Genomic DNA, 20902 nt, shown 5'->3' on the forward strand with positions numbered 1-20902 from the left:
GATTGAGGCTGATCCACAAAAATTAAAAAAAGGACAGACCTTAAAAATTTTACTTATTTTTAAAGCAGACATACTAGGATTCAGGTTTTCCTTACATCAGAAAAAAGCCATGAACATTAGCCACACAGATTGGAAAAGACAGAAAAAAAATCAGGTGAGAATCCATACACAATTGCTTCTCTTCCTGTTTAAGTTTTAAAGAATACAACCCAGCTACTTCTTTGTTCTATCATATTCTTGCATTGGGACAGCTTAATCAATATTTGGTTTCTAAAGCAATAAATATTGGTTAGCTACCTGGCATAGCAATCATGAAGACTCGTTAGATCCTTTTCAATCTCCCCATTAAGTATCAGTTTGGGTCTGCTTGCTCTTTTTTGGGGGGGGGGGGGGGGTCCTGCTTGCTCTTAATGTCACTTCAACCAGCAAGAAAGAAATAATTCTTTCAGAGACATTTTAATGAACCTCACTGATAACTAGTCATTCATTATGAAGAATAACTTATAGTAGGTACTTGGTAGAGAACAACAGTGTCACAGCCTTGGCTCTATCAGATCTCCTCCAGAGATGTTAGAGTATAAATCTCCTTTCACAATGAGCTTTTGGAGGTTCAGATGGTATTCCCTAACCTCTGGGCATCTGTTAGGCCATAGAAAAAATGGGCTAAGATATGCAAAGTACCTAATAAACAGTAGGTGTTCTATAAATGTTTCCTGGCCAACTATAATAGTTGACATTTATTGAGCACCAACTATGTGCCAGACCCTGTGAGCACTTCTTTATATATAGTATTTCCTAATAACTGTTAATAGTCCATTTTCTAGATGAGTTAAATAAGGCTTAGAAACTCAGTTTATTTAAGGGATTAGCAAGGGATGTGGCCAGCATTTGAGCCCAGTTTGTCTGATTTAAAATCTCATATCCTGTCCATTACTCCACATTGCTTCCTAAACTGTTTGTTATGGCATTTGAGTGAGCTAGACAGAAAGTATAAAGCAAGTGAGCTATATTAACCACATAAGAATTCTAAACTAAAAATATCATTTCATGCCTCAACAGATGAAAGGGAAAGGTAAACAACATGAAATGAAACAATAAACCCCTAATGGAAAAGAATAAAAAGATGCTATTAATTGTTTTAGAATAGACAAACGTTAAATAGATGTCTGATTTTTTCCCCCTCTTTTTACAGAGGGCATTCCTCCTGCCTCAAAAAATGGAGATCGGTTCTCTTTATGTTCCATCTGATTAAAATTGTCCCAATCCTGTAATGTACTGGGACAAAGCAGGCAGGTTTTATCCTTGGAAAAGCCTCAAAAGAGAGAGGCACTCAGGTAGATGGCCAGTCACTAAGCCTGTTCAGCACTAAGAGTTTAGTCTTAGATCCTATGTTCTGGAATATTAGGCTGGGTGCTCTTCTTACCTGGATTTAATGATTTTTCTATCACATAAACCATCCAATGTTCATGTAATGTTTTATAGAACTACTCACTTAGTTTTGAGGTTGGGTAAAAGGAAAAGCTATAAAGACAGAAAAAGAAATGAAATCTAACTATGAATGCATAACCAAAGCTCAGAAAGGGTTGAGATGGAAAAAGAAGGCTTTAGTATCACAGAAATAAAGCCAGGCACCTTGGATTTAGGGAGATGATTAAAAATCTTAGTTACTATGGTAAAAGACTTCGTTAACTTTGTTAATGGCAAGTAGCTGCCATTATTCTCTCAATCTCTATGCAAATAAAAATCTCAATCTTTATACAAATAAAAAGAGTTGCAGACATTGGCCATAGTCTCAGTTTTTCTTGCCACTACTGACAGCAGGAGTTTGGACCATCTACCAAAATTTCTTATTACTAGGATTTGACCTCCAACAGCATTTTCTGACTGCTGACCATAAACTAGAGCTTCAACAGTGTACTTGAGGATTATTTTAGAAATATGAATAGATGCTTTGCGATTAAACTCTACTCTCAATTAATGCAGAACTGGCTTTCATTTTAACCTCCAAAAGACATTATTATTTATATTTGCCACCAGTTTTAAATGGACACAATTTTAAATAAATGATTTTAAACAGAGCCTCCAATTAAGCCTAAACCTAATCATTTTCCATAACTCCAGTTTTATTTGGCTTATATATTTCTGCTTGCACACAGACACACTTAAAGTATATATTTATATATATATGTATATATATAATATAGATGATATAGGAGTTTCTGACAGATGATTTGTTAATGAAAATTTATTAACTAAAAAAAAAAATTTATTAACTATATAACCTTTGAATACCAGAGAAACTTCAGTATGTACAAATCAACATGAGTTCCCGGTTCCTAAACTTTGGTTATATGAAATATGCACCTCAAGCACCAGAGAACAAACAATAATTCTAATTTGAAAAGAAAAAAATCCCCAGAAATGATAAATCCTGCAACTCTCTTGCATCTTTTTTTAAAAACACATTTGGGGAAACTCTTTTATTGTACATTTCCTTCCATCTTGGTCAGTTTCCAAAAATAGTATTAATAAAAACTGATCAGGGAAGAAAGGACTGACAAACCATTACAGATCAAAGTGATGTCTCAAAAGAACTATACCCGGAAATAATTCTGTCTGAAATACAAAATCGTTTTAACCTAGGAGATTTGCATTATGTAACATGTATGAAAAAAATCCCCAACTCTTAATTTTCAAAATTCAAAAACTCCAACAACACAATCATAACAAGAGTTGGGGGTGAAGGCTTACGGGGAAATCTTTAGCAAATTCAGTGAAAAAGTTCTTGGTTTTCAACTTCTTCCCTGGCATCCTTGGCATCTGCTAACTGCAGAGGCAATGTGCATAATATACAGATATCAAAAGAGACCTGACAGGCTGAGCACAACCTCTCATGGATTTTCATTGGAAATCTGATGAGCAAAGGAAAGAAAAACCAAAGAATGAAGACTGAAATAGAAAAAAAAATGCAAACAAAATATATCTATCTAAGCCCATGTAAGTTGGGATGGAGAGGGCTTACATGTACAAACTGACAAATGCATGTATGTGGAAGGGATTGCATCCTTGCCCACAAATTGGATTATATACACATTTATATTAAGTCAGTTCGTATATTACACCTGACAATTCAAACAGGATGTTTCTGGTGAGAGGTGGAAGGAGGTTCTGGTTACTCAGCTCCTCAGGCCCCAGTCCTTTGACCTGGCTGGTTGCTGGTCTCTGCACAGGATTCAACAGCATGATATATGAATGGATAAAGCTTGATGTCTGGTCCAGGGGTGGAACAGTTTCTGCATTCTTCATTATAATACCGGAGCAACAGCTTATATATTTCTCCTGGAAGTAAAAGGCCAGACCAATACCCACATTAAGGCATGTACATGGATAGAACTACTAAAGAACACTGCAGTTTTACCTTAATCTAACATGTATTCACTTTTGACTTTTGAAAATAGAGCATGAATGCCATAACCCTGGAAGGCTTTCCTGATATAAAGTTAAAAAAATTTTTTAAGTACCTTAAAGAAACTACTTATAAGTTCATGATGACAACAGGCTATACACCGTACATCAGCCAAGTATCATTTTGGGAGTTTGTGGCAACTTTATTTCTACATTCAGCTTCCAAGGTGGCAAAGCCTTTCAGGTCAAGCTGAAATATAGCAAATGAGCAGGCTGTTATATCTGATAAATATGACTCACAATGAGGCCTCTTAGACTTGAACTTACCCTCCTATATCATCCCTCTTATAGTTTTCTGTATGCATACATGTAAAAATGGATATTAAACTCCAGCTTCTTAGCCTTACTTTAATAAGCTGACATACTCATTCAAGATAGATGAAACTTAGTCAGAAAAAAGATTCTGCAGATGTTCTTCAACTAAGATTTTGTCCACTATTCTTAAAGTCACACCTTCATTTTTTCTTATCCACTTGATCCATCCAGATTTGGCAAGTGTTTGTCCTGGATGGTGGACAATGTATCTAGATACCAAATGTCAAGACTATTTCCTACTCACCAACAGTTAGTTTCCTTTCAGTAAGAAAAGTGTGCACACTGTAAATGTCTCTCATCAATTCTGAGTCCCCAAAGGTGAAATAAACCACATCACGGTCAGCTACAGCAGCTGCCAGTATCTGTATTAAGGCTGTAGGCAAAGAAAAAAAACAAAACACAACATAGCTATATGATGACACTTCCATCAAGACACTTTTAGTTCTTGCAACCAGCTAAATTATAGCTGGTATGCCATAGCTTTATCCTGGATTAAAGATTTATAAACCTAACATATGTGTTATTAGAAACAGCAAATACAGATGGGTATAAATCATCTAGTCGTGTGACTTTATAGACATGCTCTGAGAAGATCATTAAGACACAGAATTCCCACACAAGGGAATTTTTTTCCTTTGTGGGAAAATAAAGGAAGCTACATCTGAGGTAGTGCAGTCAAGGCACTAAGGTGGTATTTTCTTTTACTTATATTAATTTGGAACTAAACTTTTTGTTTGCTTGCTGTATTAATTACTTTGTCTTATTATATAGTCCCTGGTCTTCTGTATCACAGGAGTCTTTGTGATGTTTCCTGAACAATGCACTTGGGAGACTCTAATGCTCTCATTAACCCTATAGCAAGCATTTTCAAAATGGGTTAGAGACTATACCTTCATCCCTCCTGTACTCCCACTTCCACCCAATCACTGTAGTATGGAGTGGGAAAATCATTGAGAATCAATTTCCCCAAGAATCAAAGTTACAAATCACTGAGCCTGAAATATGTTTCCAAAAATGAAGGTCCTTTATAACTTTAATCTCAAGACAATATTTATTTCATTTTTTAAATTTTTTGAGGATTTTAAAATTTTAATTACTTTGTATTTAATATATAGTGCACAATTAGTGATTCATTAGTTCCATATATTACTCAATGCTCATCAGGTGTACTCTATCCCCTTCACCTATTTCAACCATCCCCTCATCCACCTGCCCTCTGGTAACCATCTATTTATTCTCTATAGTTAAGAGTCTGTTGGTTTGCTTCTCCTTTTTATCCCTTTGTTTTGCTTCTTAAATTTCACACATGAATGAAATTGTACAGTATCTATCTTTCTTGACTGACTTATTTTGCCTAGCATTTATACCCTATAGCTCTAACCATGTGGTGGCAAATGGCAAAACTGTGTATTCTTTTATATGACTAATACTATACATGCACACACACACACACACACACACACACACGTGGAATATATATACCACATCTTCTTTAGCCATTCATCTTTGGATGGACACTTGGGCTGCTTCCATAGTTTGGCTACTGTAAATAATGCTACAGTAAACACAAGGGTGCACATATCCTTTTGAATTAGTGTTTTCATAGTGTTATTAGTGGATCATGGGTAATTCTATTTTTAATTTTTTGAGGAACCTCCATACTGTCTTCTACAGTGGCTGCACCAGTTTTCATTCCCACCAACAATACAGGAGTGTTTCTTTTACTCCACATCCTTGCCAACACTTGTTTCTTGAGTTTTTTATTTTAGCCATTCTGATAGGTGTAAGGTGATGTCTCATTATGGTTTTGATTTCCCCAATGATTAGTTTTTGTTGAGCAACTTTTATATGTCTGTTGGTCATTTGTAGGTCTTCTTTGGAGAAAGGTCAATAAATACAATTTATTTTAAATAACAACAACAAAACACCACAGGTATAAACTGAACAAAACAACATAGGTATAATTCTTTTCTAGTTACATATCTTTTCCTTTATAAAAAAAGGAGGTAGGAATTTAAAACATTATGGGAAATAAATAACTTCAATATAGTTTTGATTTTTAAAGCATGTTAAAACTCTACATACTATAAAAAATTAAAACAATAAGAATGGGAATGGAGAGGAAGCTATAATAGAAAGCAAACAAAAACAAATTAACCTAATTTGTTATCTAACTTTTACCAATTCTAAAGGAAATTTCGTCTTAAAGTGTCTTCTCACAAATGGCTTATTAGCTACAAGGGAGGAAAAAAACTCAGGATCTGTATGGTGGAGAAATCAGACCACACCTTGACTTAGTGATCAAAAGTAACATCATCAATGGGGCAGATGGCCATCAAGTGCCTCTAGATACTATCACCTCTAGATACTAAGAATGCATCACCTCAACCTAATTATGAGGAAACAGCTTACAAACTCAAGGAATACTGTATCCTTTAAACATGCCAATGTCATTAAAAAAAAAAAAAAAAAAAAGGCTATGGAAATACTCCAAATTCAAAAGGAGGCTAAAAGACAGGACAACTAGGGGCAATACCTGACCCTGAACCCTATATTGGAGGGCAAAATGGCTATAAACAGTTTTATTAGAGTACTTCACAAAATTGGAACATAGATGATAGAATAGATAAAAATATTCCATCAGGGATCCCTGGGTGGCGCAGTGGTTTGGCGCCTGCCTTTGGCCCAGGGCGCGATCCTGGAGACCTGGAGATCGAATCCCACATCGGGCTCCCGGTGCATGGAGCCTGCTTCTCCCTCTGCCTGCGTCTCAGCCCCATTCTCTCTCTCTCTCTCTCTCTCTCTCTCTGTGACTATCATAAATAAATAAAAAAATTTAAAAAAAAATATTCCATCAATGTACATTTATGAGTTTATTAGTAATCGTAATGTGTTTCTGTAGAATATTTTATTCTTGGGAAACACAGACTGAAGTATTAGGAAAAGGAGTAGAACGTATATAACTTAAGCTCAAATTGTATACACACACAGGTGTTTACTTTTTCTTTCGTAACTTTTTGTAAATTTGAAACTATATCCAATAAAAAGTTTTGTTTTTTAAAGATTTTATTTATTTATTCACCAGAGACACAGAGAGAGGCAGAGACATAGGCAAAGAGAGAAGCAGGCTCCCCACAGTGAGCCCAATGCAGGACTTGAGTGGAAGGCAGACAATCACTGAGCCACCCAGACATCCAAATAAAAAGTTTAAAAAAATTATGTAAGAAGGAAAAATATTTTTAGGTTCAACATTTGATATAGTTGAGAGTCCTCAAATTTCGGAAAGAATCTAAGACTATAAATTATAATACATGTGAGATTCTAAAATACCAAAGTATTTCTTAATTTCCAAACTAGTATTTATTGAGTATCCACAACATGTGAGGTACCATGACTAGGCCTCATTAATCTTAGAGTGTTGAAAGTAATTAATCTCAAAATAGAGGTAGGTTTTAATTAAAACTATTCAACCAACTTATACATACATGAAAGCTTCAGTACACTCAATTTTAAAAGGTTCCTAATTAACCTAAACTACAAATAAAAATGAAAAAATGAATTGTCATTTTCCTCTACTAAGAAGTATGATTTCTTACTTTTTAGTCTGAATAAAAATTTGGCTTTAAGTTTTTCTATTTAAAAAAGAGAAACTCGGGCAGCCCCGGTGGCGCAGGGCTTTAGCGCTAAATCCCTGCGCCACCTGCAGCCCAGGGCCTGATCCTGGAGACCCCGAATCGAGTCCCACGTCGGGCTCCTTGCATGGAGCCTGCTTCTCCCTCTGCCTGTGTCTCTGCCTCTGTGTGTGTGTGTGTGTGTCTCTCACAAATAAATGAATAAAATCATGAATAAAATCATGAATAAAATCTTTAAAAAAAATTTTTTTTAAATAAATAAATAAAAAAGAGAAACTCAAGGAAAAGTCCTTTCAGTCCTATCTCCTTATATACAGAAATACTAGATCACTGGTCATTTGCCACTTATGAAAATGAAATATGAATAAACATTCAGAATTTATCTCCTCATAGAATTTATTTTAAACTAAGCTTGACAAAGCTACCAAAAAGAGGCTGGATGATAATAAGCATGTATCAGACAGGTTGGGACTAGAAACAGCAGACCAGAGTTCAGTCCTCACCCATCTGCTGGCTCTTTAGATCTGTAACTTTGGCCAAGTTACTTAACTCTCTTTGCTACATTTTTCCCAGGGATGCTATGAAGGGAGTTAGATCAGATGATCCCTAAAGATTCTTTCAGAGTGTAGAATTCCATAATCCTTGATATGATTTTTCTCCTTGCATTGGATATTAGACTATAAATATACAAGCAAAATTTTCAGAAATAAAAATTAATCTTGACTCTCTATATGTTAGTAATCACAACAAAAATTCATTTTAAACAGAACTGTCTTCAGACCTCACTATCAACAACATCCTCAAGACCTTTGCAAATCTAAGGAATTAAGTCTCAGGATTTAGGTGAATTCTCTTGCATGAGAATAAATCACAAATCTAATAGGGTATGTGGACTGAGTCCAAGTATGACATAAAAGCATCAAATTCTAACTTCAAGCACAACTAGGTGCCAAAATAATCACTTAAATTAACCTGCAGGGAGCTTGGTTTTAATTTTCTTTTTGGCATCAATGTTAAGCTATAAAGCAAATTCAAATAAATATAAGTAATATCAAAAAACAATTCATAGTGTCCTCTTGCAACAAATATACCACACCAAATATGAGTAAGATTATGGCTACTCATACCACAGTATGGTTTGAGGCCATCAGCATGTAATATTAGTAACAACTGCTAACACCAAGTTCTCACAGCATGCTGAATGGTTCTAGCAGCTTTAAAAGCACAAACCCAAGATTTACATGAATTAACTCAGTTAATCCTTACAAAAACTGAATAATATAAGTATTATCTCCATTTTGAAACCAAGGCCCTATGGGAGCCAAAGTTTAAGTAATTTGTCTAGGGTCACAGGCCGGAAAGCAGTGGAGCTGAGGTTTGAACTCTGGCAGTCTGACTCAAGGACATGCTCCCTCCCTCACTATTCTGCAAAGGTGTCATGCCAAGTCATTCTGCTCTATTCAAAGCAAACATACCTTATGTCAGCCAGAAGAATTTCTTCAAGTAGTTTGTTTACATTATTTTAATGCATGCTGGCAAGAAGACCAAATAGTATAGATCTGAAGTACTACTGATGTCCTTCTAATGAAAACCAAGCTGTTTTGTGAGCTCCTACACCCTGGTTACCCTAAAAGCTCCAGCCTTTTTTGCTCACTCTTCTCAGCCAATTCTTATTCTATAACTGGTCTTGTCCTCTGGCTATTGTTTTTTTTTTTTAAGACTTTATTTATTTATTCATAGACAGAGAGAGAGAGAGGCAAGAGACACAGGCAGAGGGAGAAGCAGGCTCCACGCAGGGAGCCCAACATGGGACTTGATCCCAGGTCTGCAGGATCACACCCCAGGCTGCAGGCGGCGCCAAACCGCTGCGCCACCAGGGCTGCCCTGGCTACTGTTTTTAATCAATACCACCTGGAATTATTTCTCTCTCTCTCTCTCTCTCTCTCTCTCTCTCACACACACACACACACACACACACACACACACACACACACACACACAGAACACAAGCAGAGAGAGTGGCAGGCAGAGGGAGAAGGAGAAGCAGGCTCCCCACCGAGCAGGGAGCCCAACGTGGGGCTTGATCCCAGGACCCTCAGGTTATGACGTGAGCCAAAAGCAGGCTTAACCAACTGAGCCACCTAGGTACCCTCACCTGCCTTGTTTTTTTTTTTTTTTTTTTTTTAATTTTAATTTATTTATGATAGTCACAGAGAGAGAGAGAGAGAGAGAGAGAGGCAGAGACACAGGCAGAGGGAGGAGGCTCCATGCACCGGGAGCCCCACATGGGATTCAATCCCGGGTCTCCAGGAACGCGCCCTGGGCCAAAGGCAGGCGCTAAACCGCTGCGCCACCCAGGGATCCCTGTTTTTTGTTTTTTAAGATTTGTTTATTGATTTGAAAAAGAGAAAGAGAGTTGGGGATAAGGACAGAAGAAGAAAATCTTCAAGCAGACTCCCTGATAAGCACAGAGCCCTGCTACCTGGGACTTGAGCTTTCAACCCTGAGATCACAGCCTAAGTCAAAACCAAGAGTTGGATGTTTAAGTGACTGAGCCATCCAGGTGCCCTGATCCTTTCACTGGCTTTAGATGTACTCTCTCTTTAAGAACTCAGTCATCTCTAGAATGGCAAATCCCAAATCCAGATCCAGATCCAAAATCTGTGGCCAATAAAGATTAAACAGCAGGAGTACAGACACTGGGGCTCTTGGGCATCAATTCTAGTTTGTATCCTAACATGGCTGCATGCTATTCTTGTGACTTTGGGCTAGTTACTTACCTCTCTATGCCTTGGTTATTTCATCTATAAAGATAAAAATAAAACCTACCTAATACATTGTTCTAAACTAATACATGTAAGGAAAGCACCTATTACAATATTTGGAACACAGAATGCACTCAACATGCTCTCAACTAACAACAATAATAAAAACACTGGTTTTTGAGAAAGGCCAAATGTGAATTTTGGTTCTGACACTTACTAGCCCTCTCTCTTTGGGCAAGTTTATTAGCCTCTCTTCGAGAGAAACTTGGGTTCTTCATCTTAAAAATGTGGCTACAAATTGAAGGATAACTATTCAAACTAAAGGAGAAAATGAAATCTTTCTTAAAGCTGGCTGATCATTAGTAACCCGCAGAGAGTTAAAATTTCCCAAAGCCATTTCCCAGATTCACTAAGCGGCATCTCTGAGGTTCTGATAACAACCATTACACTCACTCTAGACACCTTGAATTATCATGTATAAGACCCCATTGTAGGCAGTGGGCCCACAGAAGAAAACAATGTGGAAGTGTTAAGGAAGGAATATTCTTACTTAAGTGTGTAACAGTAAGACTGGGAGAGAAATGGAGCCTGGTGTGTTCTGACAGAAGTAAACAAAGTGATAAGGAGCCTGTGGTAAGACAAACTGAACTCAACTGGCCCATATTTCTATTCTACCCTTCCATTTTTAATTGATTCACCCCTTCCCCACTTCCACAAATGGACCTCCCACAAACCCCAGCCAAAGGGATAGGTGAGGCCAATGATAGCATGGTAGAAAATGATTTATCAGAACTGTTCAGGTTTCCATTTTTTCTACATCAATGATTTTTTTGGAGTTTAGCTATCTTGATTCCAAAATAGCAAAACAACCAGTACAGACATTATTTAAGTTTGATGTCAATGGGATATATGGTATGAAGGAAGAAAATTTATAAAATGTTGCTATAATCTCAAAGAATTTTTCACTTAATATAAATATGCAATAAAAGTCAACTGAAAAGCTTTTTTTTTTTTTTTTTTTTTTTAAGATTTCATGTATTTATTCATGAGAGGGAGAGAGAGAGAGAGAGGCAGAGACAGAGGCAGAGGGAGAAGCAGGCTCCCTGCAGGGAGCCCACGGTGGGACTCAATCCTGGGACTCCAGGGTCACCCCGGGCCAAAGGCTGGCACCAAACTGCTGAGCCACCCAGAGATCCCCCTGAAAAGCTTCCTAATCTCACTGGAGATGTAGCCAGTTTAATGACTTCCTGGCTATAATGATTTGGCCCAAGAGATGGGAAAGTGATCTAAGTTGGTCCAAGGAGTATTTCCATAAAATTTTTATTTTTAAAAAATTTTTAAAAAGATTTTTTAGATTTATTTATTTGAGAGAGTGAGAAAGAGAGGGCATGAGCAGGGCGAGAGGGAGAGACAGAAGCAGACTCCCTGCTGAGCAGAGTGTCCCAAGCTGGGCTGAATCCCAGGACCCCAGGATCATGACCTGAGCCAAAGGCAGCCATTTAACCAACTAAGCCACCCACTCATTCTTCCATAAAATTTCTAAATTAAGGACTTCTCCTTCCCTCTAGGATTACCCAATTACAGTACTATAAGTCTGGAACTATTTGGTCCCCGGCTCCTGCCATGGAGAGATAACCAATGGAAGGAGAAGAGAACAAAGCCATCATCATGAGACAAGCAGATAGAGAGGGAACCAATTCACAAAAGGGAGCATCTGATCCTAGGATCCAGTCATCCCTGAGGCCAAACTTACTCTGCCTTTCTCATCCACATCAGCCAATAATCCTCTTTCAGACTTAAGTGATTAGGTAGATTAGTGTCACTTAAAAATAAAAATCCTACTACAAAACTTTGTTACAGTGTTGGTGAGTTGGAGATGGGTGGTGGGAGAGGAATAGGGATCTTTGTGCAACAGTTAACACTAGAGTGGAGTCTTAAGGGAACACAGGGAATTAGCCAGATACTAATAGGCAATTTCAGAAAAATGTGCAAAACCCTAGAATAGTGAAAGGCACACAGGGTTGTTGAATAAATTTGTTAAAGAGAAATTCATTGAGCATATTTTATTTGCAAATCGACTTTTAGGTAATGAAAGTAGGGAATGGATAGAAAATACATAAGACTACAACATCAAGATAGCTTTTAATTACAGTAAACTAGAAATGGCATAATATTCCCAAGTCAGGTAACACAGTATGGAGAGGTATAAAAAATAAACACTGAAGGACATGGAAAGAGGAACTGGCAAAAATATAATAGAACTTTAGAGTACCACTCAATCCCTTCGCAAAGCAAGTAGACAAAATAAGAGTGATACAGGGTCTGATCTAATAAGTATAGAATCTAACAGACAGAATAAGTTCTACACACACCCTTCTGAGACAACTTTTCACATGCCAATATAGTATCTACAACAATGGACTGTTAGGCCATCAAGAAGCTTAAAAAACTCCGAAAAGTAGAAATAATACTATCTACACTCTTTGATTATGATGTAATACAATTTAGAAATAAAAGATAAGGGCAGCCCAGGTGGCTCAGCGGTTTAGTGCCACCTTCAGCCCAGGGCCTGATCCTGGGGACCTGGGATCGAGTCCCACATCGAGCCTGCATGGAGCCTGCTTCTCTCTCTGCCTGTGTCTCTGCCTCTCTCTCCCTCTCTCTCTGCCTGTGTCTCTCATGAATAAATAAATTAAAAAAAAAAAAAAGAAATAAAAGATAAAAGAAACCATTTTATTTTTAAAACATTTTAAAAAGTTTAAAATTATATCCTAAAAATCTCATGGGTGTCTGGTGGTATTCTTAGGGCAGTAGCCTACAACACAGTCTCTGAGACAGGATGAATAAAGCTGCAAAAAGAAGTTGCTTCCATCCTAACAATGAAAAAAGGCCAAGTAATCTATAGAATCATAAATTCTTCCTGAGTCTACCAGAGAGTTGTGGTGTTGCAAGGCAACCAAAGTATGACAACCCCAAAAAGATATGAAACACATACACTATTATCTTTGAAAGAGTGTAAGAGACAGAGGTGACCATCATACAAATGGATAAGAATAAATCAGCTAAAACATAAATATAATTTTAAAAGCCAAGCATAGACTGGGGGTTTACTTTGGAATAACCAGGAGCCCCAGAAATAGAGTTCACACTCACTCAAAAGCTTTTCTTCATAGGCCCCCACAAGGTCTTCAGAAAGATAAGGGGCTAGGCAGAAGGATAGAGAGAGTCCATGTGATAGCACAGGCATGCAGGAAATGACTGGCTGCTGGTGGGGGACAGGCACCAAGTCCCTCCCTCTTCTCCATGTCACTTCTTTTCTACTCTCTGGCTCCTAAGGCCATTGGCAGAAAGTTGTTAGTAAATGTCTGTTGAATTAATGAATATATGAAAAATACTATCTTAACAGTTGTCAGCAGAATGCACAATAAAAACAGCTCAAAAATTATAAATTGCAACTCATGTACAGTTAGACAGCAAGCATACTAACAAACATTTAACCTTATTGCTAATAAAAGAAACACAATTTTAAGTTTAAATGCCCATGTTCTCTCTCCATGATTTTTTTTTTTTTATCCTTCCTTCCTTCTTTCTCTTGTAAGATAGGGATAGTATCTGATAGTTCAAAGAATCTTGCTAGTAGGTTTAGTAAGACTTAGGGACAGATAAAGATGGCCAATCGAGAAAAAGTTAATACTGGTCCTGTCTTTATCTGTTCTCAAAAAGTTTTAGTTTTCCAACCTTGTATTTCCATCTATTGATACTTTGAATTGGACCATAGTCTCTTGACTCTTTTCCATGCACCTGCTCTATCTCCCTAATATTGGATCATTAGCAAACATCTCTGTCTTGGTACTCTCTCCTCTTAGGGATTCACCAAGGATTTAAATGCCCCCTTCCTCATGTCTACCATGTGACTAATGAGAAGGCAAGTTTGTAAAAGAGAGGCTTATTCTCTCCTGATAACTGACTTTTTTAAAAATTGAGGTATAACTGACATATAAAACTATACTGTTTTTCACATATGCAATATAATGATTTGATATTTGTATATATTGAGAAATAATCACCACAGTAAGTACAGTTAACACTCATCATCATACATGGTTACAAATTTTTTTTTCTTGTGATGAGAACTTTTAAGATCTACTCTTTTAGCAACTTTCCAATACACTATACAGTTATTATTAACTATAGTCACCATGTTGTACATAACATCCCTATGACTTATTAATTTTATAATTCGAAGTTTGTACATTCTGATCCCTTTCACCAATTTCACCTACCTCCACACCCCATTTCTGGAAATATATTCTCTATATCTGAGCTTGGGTTGGTGTTTGTTTGTTTGTTTGTTTGTTTAACATTCCACACATAAGTGAGACATACAATATTTGCCTTTCTCTGTCTCACTCATTCAGTTAGCATAAAAATGCCCTTAAGGTCTATCCATATTATCAGAAAATTTTATGATACTTTCTCACAAAAACATTATATACTTACAACAGAAAAACACAAATTAAAAAAAAAATCATCTATATCACTCAGAAACAACCACAGTTAATCTTTGCATATAAACAGATAAACATAGAGAATCTCAAATTTGTGAGATACTTTATATTCATAATTCAACGTTTAAAATGGTTGATTATGCATATAGTATGCATTTCCCTTAATTTGGCAGTATTCCAAAACATCCTTCCATGTCAGGAGTTGTATTTCTGCAATAATTATAATGTCTACATAATATTTCATTACATAGATGTACCATAATATCTTTCTTTTCAAAATGAGTATTAGTAAGTAATTCCCCACTAAAGGATAAACAACTACTTCAATTTTCAAATGATTATTCAAGTGAATGAAGAGGAGGGAGTTGTCAAAAAGTCACTCTAAAATTTAAATCTCAGAGGATCCCTGGGTGGCTCAGCGGTTTAGAGCCTGCCTTTGGCCCAGGGTCCCCCGTAGGGCTCCTGGCATGTAGCCTGCTTCTCCCTCCTCCCGTGTCTCTGCCTCTCTCGCTCCTGTCTATCATAAATAAATAAATAAATCTTAAAAAAAATAATAAAATTTAAATCTCAATAATTGAGAAGATGAACTACATAATGAAAAGCTTTGAGTACTATGCTTGATACTCACCAGGGGAAACAAAACTATAATCTGAGAAAAAGATTTTTATGCAATAAGGAAAAGAAAGGAAATGAACACATATATAAAGCTTTTCAAATTGTCTATCACAAATGACCAAGGCTTAAGGCAGATGTGGTTTTCTGGATTGATGTTGTATAAATCTACTCATTCATCTTACATAAGAGAAAAACAGGAAAAAAAAATCTGTCATAAGATCAATGAGCCGAGTCAAAAATAGGCTTCCTCAAATAAATTGAGTATGATAAAGAATTTCATAAAATCCAGAAATTTCTTCTATAGATTTTCAAAACCCTGAAAATAATAACATGCAGTTATTGTTTCTGAATATGAAAAAAAAATATGGGTGAAAGTCTTTAGAATGAAAAGATTTTTCTAAGCATGCTGCAAATAAGTGAACACAAAAATTAACTCCACATGACAGTAGGCTGAAATAAATGAAAAAACTGAGAAAAATACATATGACAAATAATTAACATTTAATATACAAAGAGTTATTAATAGTCAATGAAAAGTCAAAACTATTCCCAAAGAGCTAAATGGGCAGAAGAGTGAAAAAGCAATTCACAAAGCAAATAAAAATGGGCAATAAACATGAGAAATGCTGAACCTCAGAGAAATGTTAAAAATTGACTAAAACCCATGTTGGTAAGGTTTCTTATGTAAGAAGACAATATAAATTAGCCTTTCAGAAGGACAGTCTGCAACAAGTATCAAAATATAAAGTATATATGGCCTTTGAGTCATTAATCTCACTTCTAGGAATTAACACTATGAAAATAATTATATAGAACATACATTTATATACTGCAGTTGTGGAAGCCGAGAAAATTAAGGCCATTCCACATTAAGTTCAGCTTTAGCACAAGTACAGCCATCCCAGGCCCCTGGGAATAAGAGCTGAAATTTACATTACTTCAGTTACAGGAAGAAAATAGTTTACAGCTTAACGTCCTAGAAAGCCCCATATTAGAATAAAAACAGAGCCCAAGCCAAGGGCAGGAAGCCCCTATTAGAATGAGAACAGAGCTCAATGCCCTCGAAGGCCCCATATCAAAATGTAAACAGAACTTGAGGAATTCTTCCATCCTTTCTGGAGGTCCCCTAGACCAGCCCTTAAAACTAAGCTAAAACCCATCTCGGGGTCCAAGTCCCTGCTCCGCTGTGTCGGGTATACTTGGACCCAAGCTCGAGCTTGTAAATAAACCCTTGTGTGTGTTTGCATTGGTGTCGGCTCCTTGGTGGTTTCTTGGATTCGCAATCTTGGGCACAACAGCAGTATTGTTTATAAGATATAAAAATAAACCAATGGTCTAAAAATGGGAGAACCAGTGAAATAAAGTATGGTACACAGAGGTATGTACAACAGAATGTTATGTGTAGCTATTAAAAATGTTGACAGTACATTTACATTTGTTGGTGTTGAAAGCCATCCATGAGAGGGTTTTCAAAAAGAAGAGGTTAGAGCATAGACAATATGGTGTCACGTTATTGTCAAGTTGTTACACAGATTGTTACGTAGGAATGTCTGAAAGGATGGTCACCAAAACACTATGACTTCTGATGATTTTTACATACTTCATAATACTTTCCTGGATTAAAAAAATAATAAATGTGTAACTTTTACAAAAATAACACTCATAAATTATGACAGACTCAACTGTTTCATTCCCAGCAAGACAGACTCTAGTATATCTAGTTTGGCTATCAAGGCCAGCTGGTTGTTTTATGTTTGCTTTGTTTTCTCGTTACTTTAATAACAAAGTTTCAAAAATCCTTGGAATTTCCTGAGCCATACTGTCATTGTTATGCTAAGGAGGGGACACCAGGTGGGCCCAGAGATAGCTACAATTTTCAGCCATTGACCTCCAGGAAGTGGAAGGAGGGCTGAAACTGAGTTCAGTGTGTGCCTACACAGTGAGGCCCCCATAAAAACCTTGGACAAAGGTGAGTGGAGCCTCCAGGTTGGCAAACACAGTGATGTGTGAGGAGAGTGATATGCCCTGACACCACAGAGAGAAGACATGGAAGCTCTGTATTCCCTCCCAGATCTCACTCACCTTATGTGTATCCTTTATGATAAAACTGTAGTAGCACCTTCATGAGTTCTCTGAGTCATTCCAGTGAATTATCAAAACTGAAGGGGGTTGTTAAGAACCTCCTAGATTGGCAGCCAGTTGGTCAGAGGTGTGGGGAGCCTGGGGATATCCCACCTCAGACTTTCAGCTAGCGTCCGAAGTAGGGGTGGTCTTATGGAGGACTCTGCCCTTAACCTGTGGGATTTGTACTAACTCCAGGTAGTTAATGGCAGGATTATATAGCAGCACACCTAGCTGGTGCCAGATCAGTCAGGCTGACACAGAACAATAACCTTCCTAAGTAATATATTATTTTCTATAATGGATACTTTTGAAAGTAAAGAAAATGTCGTAATTTGGTAAATGGCAATAGTTTTGTTGATCAGATTTTGTGATTTTTCTACCATAAACCATAAAATGCAAGAAATGTTTATCCTTCATGGATACCCAAATGGCTCCTCAAATAAGTTATTTATGCAGCTCTCCCAAGCTATACTCCCACATATGGGTACCCCTATTCACTACTATACTGCATTTGTCTATGCCTCTCATATGCTGGACTGTGAATTCCAAAGCAAGGAACACATCTTATTCACCTCTGCATTCTCAGAATCTACCCCAGTGCCTAAAATACGGCAGATGCCTCACAAGTTTGGTGAATACATGAGTCAACAAAATAGCTCTATCAAAATCACTTTTGCCAAGGAAGGTGCTTAGTGGGTGCTTTCGATTGAAAACTAAATACTGGGGATCCCTGGGTGGCGCAGCGGTTTGGCGCCTGCCTTTGGCCCAGGGCGCGATCCTGGAGACCCGGGATCGAATCCCACATCAGGCTCCCGGTGCATGGAGCCTGCTTCTCCTTCCGCCTGTGTCTCTGCCTCTCTCTCTCTATCTGTGACTATCAAAAAAAAAAAAAAAAAAAAAAAGAAAACTAAATACTGTGTATGGTAGATCAAAGAGGTAAGTAACCTCTGCAGGAAAATAGTAAGTAAAAATAAGAATTCCTTTCTTCTTCTCTTCTCTTCTCTTCTCTTCTCTTCTCTTCTCTTCTCTCTTTCTTTCTTTTCTTTCTTTTCTTTCTTTCTTCTTTCTTTCTTTCTTTCTTTCTTTCTTTCTTTCTTTCTTTCTTTCTTTCTTTCTTTCTTTCTTTCTTTCAGATTTATTTATTTATTCATTCAGAGAGAGAGAGACAGACAGAGACACAGGCAGAGGGAGAAGCGGGCTCCCTGCAGGGAGCCCGACGCGGACTGGATCCCAGGTCTCCAGGATCACGCCCTGGGCTGCAGGCGGCACTAAACCGCTGCGCCACCGGGGCTGCCCAAGATTTCCTTTAAATACAGCAAGGAAAAAAAAGAGGATGATGTTAAATATTGTTTTTCTCTTCTCTTTGACTTTTGTGGTCTCTTATTACAACAGAACATTAGAAATCCAAGTTTGAAGGACTTTTTTTTCCTAGTCAGAATGCTATTAGCCTTCTTACAACAATTTATTTACTCACCTTTTAATCTAGCATCACCACCAAAAGCACCACAGCCCCAGTTTCCTGTAGCCACTGCAGAAAGATTCTCTGAAGAAACTCCAGGACGGAGAAATCCACAGTAAGCCTGCAGGATGAAAGAAACATCACAATATGTGAGGGACTAGACACTACCAGCATTTCAGACTGATGTATTAGGATTAGGATCAGGAACTACTATCAAGCTTATGTCTTTTTTTTTTTTTCCATTCTTTTTTTTTCTTAGGGGCCAAAGTAGAGGGAAAAGCAGAAAATCCTCGGATTATACAAGAGGGGAATAAGAAACGATCAGTTATAATATTTGATTTGATGCTGGACAAATCAAAGCCGTTAAACCAATACAGGTCTCAGTTTCTTCATCTGATTCAAATATAAATTGAAAGATCAGAGATATTTCAAGAACTGATGGGATCCCAATTACAAACTACCAGGATTTAAAGGGAGGAAAGGCACTTAACACGTGGTTTTATTTGAACGCTTCTAATCACCATTTTTTCCATTTTGCTTCCTCAATACTCATTCTCTGAATTATTGGGACTAGATTAATAACTGTGATTTTGCTTTTAAATGTGCTTCCTGCCACTGAAATGCTTAATAATAAAAAAACTATCATTTATTTAAAAGGGATTCCTACACCTGGTTATCAAGTAACCTTTAAGATCCCCTCCAGCTCTAAAATTCTCTGGTTTCACAGCTCTGTTTACGCCAGAATATTTTAAAATTTGCTGGTCACCCGAAAAAAGTACAATATATCTTAAGGATGCTGGCTAAGTATTAATTAGAGGAATGGCTAATTTGGTATATGAGAAGACTGCCATTTAAGGTCCCAGAGTTTTTGTTTCCTATTCTTTGCTGTCAGCCCAGTTGGTCTTTCTGCCTCCTTAGGGTTCTTAGTTTTCTGGAACTATCAGACTATATTAAGAGGTTTAATTATAATAGCAAATCGAATCTCCCCTGGGTTCTCTCAAGTACCAAACAAAGCCTAAAATATAGCTTATGTATAATAGTAAATAAAATAAAAAGAATGATGTGTGACAAACGTTCCCAGAGAAAAACCAAGGATAAAGAAAGATGTTTCTATGAAACCCACACATAGAAATATAGTAAATTGTTCTCTGAAGTTTCCACAAAGGTATAAAAATTTATCTTACACACTGTCTGGATAGATTAACAAGGCTATTTCTTCCACCCCCTCCTAAACTGTAAATCCTGACAGATACTAATTATAAGTTGGTACCAGAGCATTATTCAATGCTGTGGTATAGAGCTTACACTAGAACTCACAAATTACCTGTATAATCAGATACATGGAGCTTCTGAAAATCTTTTTCAGATCAAAAATATCAGAGCTCAATTTTTTTTTTTTTTAAGTAGGTTCTTAAAAGATATAGAGTCTGGGGATCCCTGGGTGGCTCAGCAGTTTAACACCTGCCTTTGGCCCAGGGTGTGATCCTGGAGTCCCGGTATCAAGTCCCATATTGGGCTCTCTTGCATGGAGCCTGCTTCTCTCTCTGCCTTTCTCTGTGTATCTTATGAATAAATAAATAAAATCTTAAAAAAAAAAATAGAGTCTCTGTTTTATGGCAACAAGGGGTCAACAAACTGTCAGAATAGACATAACTGCCACTTGGTTTCCTGTCAAATTCTCCTTAACAAGCCTAGATGAAGAAGATGATTTCTTAGGTTCCTATTGGTGCCACCTCTCTTTTATCCTGTCAGAATGTCTTTAGCCTCTTCCTACACCAGTCTTTGGGGAGACTCATCTTTAATGAGCAAACATAGCTTGGTGAAACTAGAGCCTAACAATAGAGAATTTGAACCTATTATTTGTCCTATTATTAGGACAAAATCTAAGGTAAAGTGCTAATCAATTGTATGAAAAAACAAAACAAAAAAACTCCACAACTACCCTGAAAAATGGCCATAACAAAAACAAACTATAAAACTGACATTAATCTGCATTTAATATTTTGATCAAAACAAATC

At 37.1% G+C, this 20902-nt stretch overlaps 1 protein-coding gene across 7 annotated transcripts in view; it reads right to left on the reverse strand.

The window, feature by feature from the left end:
* Positions 1-2230: 2230 nt before the first annotated feature.
* The window catches only part of PARG (poly(ADP-ribose) glycohydrolase), a 115839-nt gene continuing 97167 nt past the window's right edge, over positions 2231-20902 (reverse strand). For all 7 annotated transcript variants that reach the window (XM_072739337.1, XM_025989811.2, XM_025989822.2 and 4 more), the window contains exons 16-18: positions 18899-19004; positions 4025-4153; positions 2231-3339 (exon numbers count right to left, since the gene is read on the reverse strand). In XM_072739337.1, coding sequence (XP_072595438.1) covers positions 3185-3339; positions 4025-4153; positions 18899-19004 — 390 coding nt within the window. In that variant the 3' untranslated portion in view covers positions 2231-3184. The remainder of the gene's footprint in view (positions 3340-4024; positions 4154-18898; positions 19005-20902) is intronic.

The sequence above is a fragment of the Vulpes vulpes genome, chromosome 15 (assembly GCF_048418805.1).
Source record: "Vulpes vulpes isolate BD-2025 chromosome 15, VulVul3, whole genome shotgun sequence".
Lineage (NCBI taxonomy): Eukaryota > Metazoa > Chordata > Mammalia > Carnivora > Canidae > Vulpes > Vulpes vulpes.